The sequence below is a fragment of the Orycteropus afer genome, unplaced genomic scaffold, assembly GCF_000298275.1.
Source record: "Orycteropus afer afer isolate SDZICR_OR568_19922 unplaced genomic scaffold, OryAfe1.0 scaffold00359, whole genome shotgun sequence".
Lineage (NCBI taxonomy): Eukaryota > Metazoa > Chordata > Mammalia > Tubulidentata > Orycteropodidae > Orycteropus > Orycteropus afer.
In genome coordinates, this window is record NW_006921946.1 from 1,895,624 (window position 1) to 1,907,642 (window position 12,019).

Below are 12,019 nucleotides of genomic sequence, written 5' to 3' on the forward strand. Positions count from 1 at the left end.
CTAAGCTTCAAAGGGAACCACAATTAAAACAATTTTTAAAATTTATGCTTTATTTCTTGTCACCACTGTTTAGATACTAACGAGCTTGTAATATACTCTGAAGTTTTTTAGGATTTATAAATTAGGAAATATATGCTTAGAAGATTTTATTTTTATAGTGAGATAAAATTTTCCCATACTTGTGATAATTAAGATATATTTTTTACTAACAATCAATTTTCAGAAAGTAAGTTTTTCTTTTTCCTTTTTTCACATTGTTGCTGTTGTTATGTGCCATTGAGTCAGACCCGACTCATAGCAACCCCTCCTTGGGTTTCCAAGGCAGTATCACTATGGATGTAGATTGCCCGATCCTCCTTCTGAGGACTGGCTGGTGGGTTTTTCACATTAGTGATTGTTTTTACCTATTGAAGGCCTTTGGTCCTGGAGTAGACGTTTCACTGAAGACTTCAGCTGCTAGCAAGAGTTTGCTTACTGCTTCCTTCATATTGCCAAAAGCCTGAAGAGGCGAACTGGCCCTCAGGAATGTCTCAAAAAATGTTTGCAGCTGTAAACAAAGAAAATTATTCACATATTGAAATAATTTCTATTTCTCTATCATTTCAAAGGTGAACAATTTGGAGGATTTCTTTAGGTTATCTCTCTACACTGGAAAAAACAAGCAAACAAACAAAAAGCCTCCTTCAACAGGAAAATTTGATAATCTAAAATATACCTATACACACACACACACATACATTTATATATATGATAATAGAAAAAAATACATATATATATATATAGAAAGAGAGAGAGAGAGAGTCAATCTCTGGGTAGTACAAATGGTTAATTGACTGACTTCTAACCAGAATATTGGAGGTTAGGATCCATCTAGAAACACCTCAGAAGAAAGGCTTACCAATCTACATCTAAAAAAAAATCAGCCACTGAAAAACCGACAGAGCACAGTTGTACTCTGGCACACGTGAGGTTGCCATTAGCTGGAACTGACTCATCAGCAACTGATATATCTATACACAGATATGGGGTCTGGGGCCATCTAATGCTTCCAACTCATCGTGAGACTCTATAGGACAGAGTAGAAGTGCCCACAGGGTTTCCAAGGCTGTAATCTTTATGGGAGAAGATCTCCAGTTCTTTTCTTCTATGGAGCAGTATACTAATGGGTTAGAACAGCCCACCTTTCAGTCAGCAGCTGAGTGCCTAACCATTGCACAACAGGGCTCCTTCTATAGACATAGCTAGATAGATATCTATATATACCTATCTGTATCTATCCAGAAAAGTTTAAATATTTTGTCATTGAAACTTCTTCAGAAGTGTTTATTCTCTTTTTTTTTCCCCCTTCTTCCTTATTTCATGGCATCTGATCATCATAAGTGCAGAGGAAATATAATAGGGCTGTGATCAGAACTCCCATGTTAAAGTTGTTAGTCTACTAAGTGAACTTGGGCGTGCCAATTACTCCTTTGAATCTGTGTATCCTTCTCTGTAAAACAGGGATAATAACTACTGACAAGAGTGCTGTAGAGCCTAATTACAAGAAAATGTGTATGAAAGCCACTATGAAGAATGAAATTCAAATCTGATTTTTTTTTTTTTTTTAAAAAAAAAAACCATTATCAATTTTCTGCATGCTTCAACAAAAATAACCATATTGAAGTCACTTACTTTAGTTCATTTTGGTATGCGAGATCTAGCCAATTGGAGGAGGACCTAAGAGAATCTCAGTGTCCTATTGAAATTTTAATTTATGTGGCTAAAGTGGAAGGAACAGTATTATAACAGGGGGAACAATGCTCAGGTCCATGTCTTTTAAAAAACACTACAGTTGGCATCACAAATAATTACTTTTGTTTGCTTAATATTGATCACAACAACAGAATCACCTCTTTAGAATGCTCAGCATCAAAGTTCAAGTCAGGTATTTTTTAAAGTACAAAAACAAATCTCACATGGATAAACATCATCTTTAAAAGACGAAGAACAAAAAATATTTTTTGAAGAAACATGCAGCAGGGATTCTACTAATGTTTTTGAATAAGCAAAACTAAATCTATCTGAATTACTGAATATTGCAAAGTGAAAAGCTATTTTTTTTTTTTTGTCACCATGATACTTAAGGACAGAAATTGGCACTTGAAGGTAAATGTATCTTTAAAATACACAAGTAAAATCTCCCCAAGAGAAATAAATATTGACTTCATAAAGTCTTACCAGCTGAGAAAGGGAAACCTAGTGAGAGCTGTATTTTGAGACCCTAAGAACATATCATTAGCATTTGGCAATGGGGATGTTTTTCCATTTCACAAAAGAAAATGAGTGTAATAAGTGCATGATCAAAAGAAAATAAATTAATGCTAAGGCTGAAAATGTTAACACCCTTGAGTCAATGTAGAGTAACGTAATATTTTTCCAAATAAAGTAAGTCATAATCACTTAGTTCACCATATTATGTAGAAAAGATTATTAATTCTATTATTCCATTTTCTCATTTTAATGTTTTTGAGTGTCACAGGGGTTGAGGTTAATAATATGAGAGAGAAGGAAATAAATGTCTGTCATATAAAATATATAAGATTATCAAATTATGTTGTCCATGGGGAAGAATAACTAGTATATTACTGTTTAGAGTTGTATTTATTCTTCTACCGTGGAAATAATTATCTTAATTTCTGAATGTGATGTGAGCATTGAATATGGACTGCCACTACATCAATTCAGATCCATTTATTCAAGTTTTAATGAGAAATCTACCATGTGGAAAGCACTGTGCTGTCTGTCCTCTTTGGAGGATGAAGTACAAACCACTGTGGTAACACCATAGACTTTAAATGTAAGCAGCCCCAGCCTCACCTCTGGCCCTGCATGTTGCTGTTAATAACAATACCTACTTTATAGAGAAAATGTGCATATGGCACACAGCTGCCCGGAACATGTCCATACTCAGTAAACATTGTTCCTGTTGGATGACGTCCAGTCCATTCTGACTCATCGTGACCACATGCGACAGAGTAGAACTGCCCCATAGGATTTTCTAAGCTGCAATCTTTACAGGAGCAGATGGCCAGGTCTTTCTCCCACAGAGCTGCTGATGTGTTCAAACCATCAACCTTTTGGTTAGCAGCCAAGTGCTTAACCACTGTACCACCAGAGTTCCTTCAATAAACATTAACTAACTTTATTTTTGTTAAATGAATCAAAACATCTATAGCCATCAAAGGAGATTTCAATTAAAGTTGTTCTTGAACCCAGATTCTTGTAACAAAATGTTTGTTGTGGAAAATCCCAACTGCCTCTAGAAATTCAAACATATTTGTAACACCAATTAAGAAACAGCATTTTTAAAATGTATTATAAACCTTTAAAGAGAAATGTTTGGTAAAGAGAGAAGATAGAAGTATGATGGTTAAATGGACCTGTGCTTTGCCCTCAAACAGAAGTGTAAGAGGAGAGTTGGAGGACCCGTACAACTGGCTTTTCTCCAGAGCTTCAAACTGGTTCAAAATGGTTCAGTAACTGCTGTCAGAAACAAGGGCTGCTTCCGCATTGCATAGCAACCCATTCTGTTGCCTGTGATATTTTGAAAAAAATTAAGAAACAGACAGCTGTGCCCTGCTCAGAGATGGCAGCTGACCAAGCGCCTTTCACTGTGTGTTGCTTTCCAGAGTCCTGCCAATAATCCCATCTCTCCTCTCAGGCTCCTGAAACTTTCAAGAAGGATTGTGGCAACACTTTTGGAGAGCAACATTATCAGAAGGACTCTGGAGAGCAACACACATTGAAAGAAGCAGTTGGCAGCCATCATTGACTGGACACAGCTGTTTGTTTCCTACTTGGATCAAAATACCACAAGCAACAGATTCGGTCACAATGCAGTGTGTCTGCCGCCCTTGTTTACGAAGGCAATTACTGAACTGTTTGAACCAGTACAAAGCCCTGCTTTTCTCTCATTTCCCTAAGAACAACTTGTTGAAAGAAAGACTAACATTAATTAACAATCATGAAAGCAGAGGAATCAAAACATAACTGTCTTTATAAATAGAAGTGTGAAGAGGAGAGAAATGGCACTCAAAAAGGAAAAGTTAAAGGAGTGTTCCTTGTTTTATTTTGTATTAGTTTTGTTCCATTTTTATCTCATTTGTTTCTATCTCACTGCATGCATTTCCATTTATCTAATCCTTCAATTAAAAGAAAATTCTAGATGAGAGGGACCCCTTCTATTTGACTTATATGATAGAGTGTCAAACATATGCCCAAAATGGTAATGTCATATAAGCATGTAATAGGTATTCTTTTAAAATCAGCAATTTTCAGTAACTTACTCAGAGAGGGCACAATACTTCTATTAGTTCTTGTAACTAAATTCACTTACATTTGTTGTTGTTGTTGTTGTTAGGTCCCATTGAGTTGGCTTCGACTCACAGTGACCGTACGTACAACAGAACGAAATCCTACCCCATCATGCATCATGCTCACAGCCTTGCACTTCCTCCAACTGACTTTTTGCTGGTTCTTCTGGCAGCCCATGGTACTGCCAATATTTTTTGCCAGAAGTGGTCACTTAGATTAGTTGGACTATTTGTGTGTGTGTGTGTTTGGTTATATTGCAATGTATTACTCTAATTGTATTTCCTTGGTCAAATTATTTGAGTTCTGTATGTCTCAGCATCTTCATATGTAACAATAAGAAAACTGTGGTCCATGATCTCAGTAGACAATGCCAAATCTGAAATTATTGTATATGAATTCTATTTAAAAGCTATCAGAACATGAAAAGTATTTTTCACTCAGGAGCTTTCTAAATTCAAGCACAAATACCTGAAGGAGCTCTTTTTCTGCTAACTTAAAACAAGCCCCAACTCAAATATCAAGAAGAATTCTCTTTCTCCATATTACGCCTACTAATCAATGTTTTCAAGTTAAATAACTGTAAGAGTATTAAGCAGAGACTATCCGAAATATGTTTACTTGTGTTTTATTGGCTATGTAAAGGCATTCAACAATGCAGATCATAACAAATTGTAGATAACATTTTGAAAAATGGAAATTCCAGAACACTAAATGTGCTCATGTGGAACCTGTACATAGCCCAACATATAGCTGTTCAGAGTAAAAGGTTACTGCATGGTTTAAATCAGAAAAGGTGTGTGTTAGGGTTGTATCCTTTCTTCATACGTATTCAATCTGTATGTCAAGCAAATAATCTGAGAAGCTAGACAGTATGAAGAAGAATGACATGAAGACTGGAGGAGGACTCATTAACAACCTGAGATATGCAGATGACACAACCTTGTTTGCTGAAAGAGGATCTGAAGCACTTACTGATGAAGATCAAAACTACAGCCTTCAGTATGGATTACACCCCAATATAAAGAAAACAAAAGTCCTCACAACTAGATAAGCAACATCATGATAAATGGAGAAAAATATTGACATTGTCAAGGATTTCATCTTACTTGAACTCACAATTAACGCTCAGGGAAGTAGCTGTCAAATAAATCAAGCAATGTATTGTATTGGGTAAATCTGCTGCAAAAATCTCTTCAAAGTATTAAAAAGAAAGATATCACCTTGAAGACTAAGGTGTGTCTGACCCAGGCCATGGTATTTTCAATCATCTCACATGCATGTGAAAGGTGGACCATTAATAAGGAAGAGTGAAGAAGAATTGATGAATTTGAATTTTGTTGTTGGTGAAGAATATTGAATACATCATGGACAACCAGAAGAATGAACAAATCTATCTTGGAAGGAGAATAGTCAAAATGCTCCTTAGAAGTGAGGATGGTGTGACTTTGTCTCAAGTACTTGGACATATTACCAGGAGGGACCAGTACCTGGAGAAGGAAATCATGCTTGGTAAAGGTGAGGGTCAGTGAAAGACAGAAAGACTTTCAGTGAGCTGGATTAACACCGTGGCTGCAAAAATGGGCTCAAACACAGCAATGGACTTGAGATGACGCAGGACAGGGCAGTGTTTCATTCCACTGCACATGGGGTTGCTGTGAGTTGGAAATGACTCACTGGCACCTAAAACAACGAGTTGCCAAGGAAACCAGTACTTTAGCAGTGAGGTAAATACAAATAACAGAATACCTTAAGATTTTTAATTTGAGGAAGACTGTTTTGTGAACTATAAATTTTCCTCTGTCAGTGTAAAAATAAAATTCAGTGCAAAATAATTATAAATTATATAGAAAATGTTCTTCTAACATCATGGTTGCAAAACCAGGCAGTTAAAGCATTGCCAATTTTTTGTACTTGTTTAATAATATTCAAGGAATTGTCCACTAAGATATTTACAATTTTTACATCTACCCATCCAAGATACCTATTGAAAAATATATATGTGTACTAAAATTAATAATCAATTACAAATGGAAGGATGAGGGGAATAGAGGATAAACTTGAAAATATATGTGGGAAAACTTCAGTTATGTCTTCGCTAACTTAAAATATTTCCCAGGTGCCCTGAAAGTTACCCCATTTTTCCCTTCCATCCCATCACAGCCGCTCCCAGGCTGAGTTTGGGGCTCTGCCCTCTTCTTTAACTCTATCCCCCCATCAAACCCTGAGCAAATTACTGCCAGTTGCAACACGTCTTCTATGTTGAGCTCACTGACTTGCTTGTCTGTTCTGACCAGTAGACTGTGAAATCTTTCAAGGTGGTAACTATGCCACTTTGTCTTCTGATTGACAGTACCTAATACACAGCAGGTACTCAACAAATACTGTTGAATCAATAAACTGAAGTACGGCCTTAGAGAGGAGCCTTGGGTGGTGCGAATGTTTAATGTGCCCAGCTGCCAACTGAAAGACTAGAAGTTCAAGTCTAACCATAGGGGCCTAGGAAGGAAGGCCTGGCAATCTACTTTCCCCAAACACGCCATTGAAAGCCCTCTGGTGTACAGTTCTACTGTGACACACAAGGTCCCCAGGAGTTGGAATTGACTCAGTGCCTTTTTGTTTTCTTTAAATGCCATTGCAGAAAACACAGAGGAAAGCTACTGATGAGAGAAAGAGTTTTCGGCAGCTTCTGGGTAACATAGTTCTTCTTTTGAGGACAGCATGTTTATCTCTTGCTTCCATCTCATGAGAAAGAAAGGATATGCGTTTTTCTGGTGACTTGTAATAAAACCTTTGAAAAATAGAAGCTCACAACAGTTCTAGAGAACTTTAGAGATAAGAAAATTTAATCTAAGAGAACAAAGGATGAAAGATTAGCCAATATTAGTGGATTTTTTTTTTTTTTTAAGTAAAGTTCTTAACTAAGTGAGAAACTGTAGCAGAATACTCATATCTCAATATTTTGTTCTGTGGGTAGTATTTCATATCATTGGACCTTAGGAAAGTTTATTACAATTTCTCTCAAGACACATGAAATCATTTTGTACTTCTTACAGCCTCATTCTCTCCACAACCACATTTCACCATTTGCTTATTAGGTGTTACCAAAATCCAAGCAGGCAATTCATTAATGGTTAGAAATATTATTAAAAACCATGATGCCAAAAAGAGAACAAACATCCTCCCTTGCTCCTGGCAAACAGTTGAAATATCCCCTTGCGCCACTCCATCTCCTCTTAGTCTTTCATCTGTAAGGACTGTTCTATCCTTGAACTTTCTCTTCGTTTGTTTAGGATGGAAAATATTAGATAGCATGCTTGAATGCTGTGAAGACAAATTAACAAAGTAACACGAAGCTTAGGGGAAGATAATTTCAGGTTATGTTCAATCATTAAGGGGAAATTCCACATATGAGCTCAGACTCAATTTTATCCACAGGGTGTTCAATTAAATATATGAAATCCAAGATAGTATCTTCTTTGTCCAAATTAAAGGGGGGACAGGATGCATTCAGATCTACCTGTTTTAAATACAGCTGGAATTTCGGTCTATTGTTCTTAATTGATGTGATTATTCTGTCTTTGTCAGGTTCAACAAGCATTTCTCTCTCTCTCTCTCTCTCTCTCTCTCTCTCTCTCTCTCTCTCCCTCCTGCCCTACCCTCCCACCCCACATCAATTCCGACTCAGGAGGTGGAATGCTTAATCAGTTTCTCTTTTGTAATATTCTTTAAAATGCATTGATCAGAATCTAGATACCAGAGAATTTTATTCCAGTGTAATATATCTTATAAATTCTCAGAAAACTTACCACTTTAAATTTTTGAAACTATTTAGGGACCATAATGCTCTAAGTATTTTAAAAAGTTCTCTGAGAGAGCTGTCATTACAATTATTGGTCATATATAATTGGTCACAATAACACAAGTACATTACAAATCTTGTTAAATAGTTTTTCAATAAACAAGCCGAACTATTAGAAATGTACTCCTGAGCTGGAATGGTTGTTTTTTCCATTTACTTCATATCTTCATTGAGAGAATATTACTTGCTGCTGGTGAGCTCACAACCAAGTTTAATATTATATTTTAAAATAAGCTCTGAGAAAACTTGTTCACATTGATGTGGATGGAAGAGTTTTGTTATAGCAACATGACTCAATTCTTTGAACTCTTTCCAAGGTATATGAAAAAAAAAATCACCTAGGGACTTACCATGAAATATTCGATTTTGTTTAAAATAGAGAAATGAAAAGGACCTGAGTGGCAAAGATTTTTTTCTTCAGTAATTAGCAACCATATTTAAACTTGTCTTCTTTTTTGGCATCTTGAAATTTTCTTACCCTGAAGCAATCATCATAATAACATTAGGGGTGAGAAGTACATTTTTGAAAAGCAGAAGCAGGTCTATGAAAGGGATGGGAAAAGAAGAACTGCTTCAGGTGTTTTACCAGGGAGATCAATTTTAAGAATGTGGACATGTGAAGGGGCACTGGCAGTTCACAGAATTCTAGCCCTGCATGTAGGAGATCCCAGTTCGATTCCCGGCCAAAGCACTTTGTGCGTAGCCACCACCCATCCGTGCATGGAGGCTTGCGTGTTGCTATTGTGCTGAATAGGTTTCAGGAGAATTTGCAGAGTAAGAAGAACTAGGAAGAAAGGCTTGATGTCTCCTTCCAAATGGCCTAAGAGAATCCTGTGCATCACGGCGGTGGGATCACTCACTGGGGGGCACAGGGCTGGACAGTGCTCCCTTCTGTTGTGCATGGGGTTGTCATGCGTTGGGCACCAACGTGACAAAAGCTAATAAAAAAAAAAGATACATGGAAGCTCTAGTTTTGGACACTATTGTCTTGAAATTCATCATGTGTGCTGGAGCTCCTTGGAGAGCCTTTACAAATCCACAGAAGCGCATGGTACTGCTCTGGGATCACAGCTCTGAGCATGGCTGGCCCGGAGGAGTGTATCCGCCGTAACTCAGAGGGCTGTGAGCACCCTGGACCCTGAAAAGTTTCCTTTGTGTTTTAAAGGGACATAATTTCAGGGGGAAAAATCAGATATTTAAAAGTAGAAGAAGAAGGAAAAAAAGATTTGTTGGGAAAGGAGAGAAAAATGACCAAATTAAAAATCTAAGTGCTGATATATTTTCCACTTAGTGTACATGTGGCATTTGAATATAATTCCATGTCATATTTAATGACAATCACTAACTTTGTCAAGCTGGCACCATGTGTCAGGCATTATACGTTGTAGATGAGTTGTACAGCGATGTGATGAGGTTAGTACTCATTATCCCAGTCTTACAGATGAAGAAACTATGGCTTTAATAGTGCAAGGAACTAAGGTTGCTTAATCAAGAGGTTACCAGGATGGGTATGAAACCCAGTTGGCTTGGCTGCAAAGCTCTTGCATTATCTCTGTCCTTCTGGATTTAGGAATGTGAATGGACTATGAAATACAGAGAAATGAATCATCTATGTTTTTACTTTCATAGAAAATGTGTTTGAAACTGGCATAATTCTCAAGTGCATGTCCTTACTCCCACATGTCTAAAATATCAATTCAACAACTTGAGTATTTATATAGCTTAATTACCTTCTGAAAAAATGAAGAATATAATATGTCTTTGTAACTTAAGTCAAATTGCCTGGATCAAGAACAAATTTTGTGTTAAATCAAATGATTTAAGAATATAAATATTCTCATCATTTGTTTTAGCTTGTTAAAAAATGGCTTGCTTTAGGGTAAACCATAGAAAAAGTGAATTAATTGGCTGCGGCTGAACCTAAATTAGAATACTTTTTACTCATTCTCTGGAATTAGATAAAAAATTCCACTTATTTAAATAAGTTTCATGCTTCCAATGACATGAATCATTTTATTCATTTGTACTCCTTAATAAACTCAAGCTTTAAAGCGTGCACTTAACTTGGGAATTCAGAATATAGACTGATTTAATCATAATCTATGTAATTTAATCAGTTTCATAGTCGAGAGGTTTTTTTAAAAAAATTCTTCCACATGTATTCTGGAGAATTGATCAGAAGCAGGGTTCAGTGATACAAAAGGCTGTGAGTAGCATAAAATTTAATTATTTGCTTTGAATGGTAAATCTTGATTGCATTATATTCAGCCTTCCCAGAGAATTGGTAGGTTATCTTGATTATCCCTTCTGGAATCTCTCAGTGGAATATGAAGGAGCAGAGAGATTTAACAGTAAACAGCAAAAGCTTCAGCTGTGAAGATTTTCTCATTGTATTTGGCATGTATATGCCAACTCATCATCTTTATATGAATGCCCTTGTGCATGCAGGTCACAACTCTTTCCACAAACATTAAAAACAGGCCTTCTCCAAGCCTCCACTAAAATAAGGTCTGATAACTCATTTGGGAAGGTTTGCATCCTTTAATTGTCATGAGTAGGAAAAACTGACATCAACTCTTGTATTATTTCTAACAGGTAATATTTATAACAGGTAGTACAAAGCTTTTACAAATAGGGATGAATTTGAGAGAAAGATACCTGTTTCATCTATCCACAGACGTTCCCTGAATTACTATTGAGTTTCATTCCTAAGTTTGGCTTTAAATCAAATTTGTACATATATCAGAAATTAGGAACAGTTCTATCTAATGTCAGTCACTTTGTCTTAGTATAGTGTACCTTTCTATGCATAAAAAATATTAAAGAAACACTATCAGATACATGAAAACATCTTTAACATAATACTACAATAATAATAATAATGTTTCCATGTGCATTGCAAAGCACCATCTGTTATTATGAACCGTTGTATGTCCCTTGAATTTTTAATATAATAGGCTTCACGAGGGTTGGTTAGTAATGACGGGTTGTATGGAAGTTCGTTACCCGGGGACTGCCTGCATAAACACTCTCAAATGAAAAACAAAGTGAAAAAGGAAAATTTATATTCTAGATATTTTATACAGGGTATAAATTAGGTGTTATTAAGTTTCGAGGTCAAAAGAAAGGAAATGTATTCATTCTAAAAATAATGGGTTCTGGTTGAACAATAAAGAAAATGATAGAACAATTTGTCCTAACTTATGAGTGGCTATAGCGTTCAAGTCTGATGAGTCCACAGTAGATTTACTGCAACTCTGTTTTCTTACACCCTCACCTATCAGTTATCTTATAGCACTCCCTTCTTAATGTTCAAACAAAACTCATTCTTTTATGTGTTGCTGTTGTTGTTATGTGCCGTCGAGTTGGCCCCAACTCATAGCAATCCCTCCTTGGGTTTCTGAGGCAGTATCACTATGGAAGTAGGATTGCCCAACCTTCCTTCTGAGGAGTGGCTGGTGGGTTTGAACCGCCAGCCTTCTGGTTAGCAGTCAAGTGCCTTAGGCACTATGCTACCAGAGCTCCTATTCTTTTACATAGGCCTTGTTAAATGAGCAAGGAGCTCTGGTGGTGTAGTGAGTAAGGTATTTGGCTGCTAATCAGTAGGTCAACAGTTCACACCCATCAGCTGCTCTGTCGAAGGAAGATGAGGCAGTCTACTTTTGTAAAGATTTGTTGTTGCTGTTGTTAAGTGCCGTCGAGTCTTTTCCAACTCATAGCGACCCCATGCACAGCAGGACGAAACACTGCCTGATCCCGCGCCAGCCCCACAATCCCTGCTATACTCGAGCCCATCATCGCAGCCAC

General features: G+C 36.7%; 1 protein-coding gene across 1 annotated transcript in view; it reads right to left on the minus strand.

Annotated features, from left to right (window-relative positions):
- Positions 1 to 12,019, minus strand: part of CPED1 (cadherin like and PC-esterase domain containing 1) — a 386,749-nt gene that overhangs the window by 199,057 nt on the left and 175,673 nt on the right. Inside the window, exon 7 of the mRNA XM_007952817.1 lies at positions 405 to 547. Coding sequence (XP_007951008.1) covers positions 405 to 547 — 143 coding nt within the window. The remainder of the gene's footprint in view (positions 1 to 404; positions 548 to 12,019) is intronic.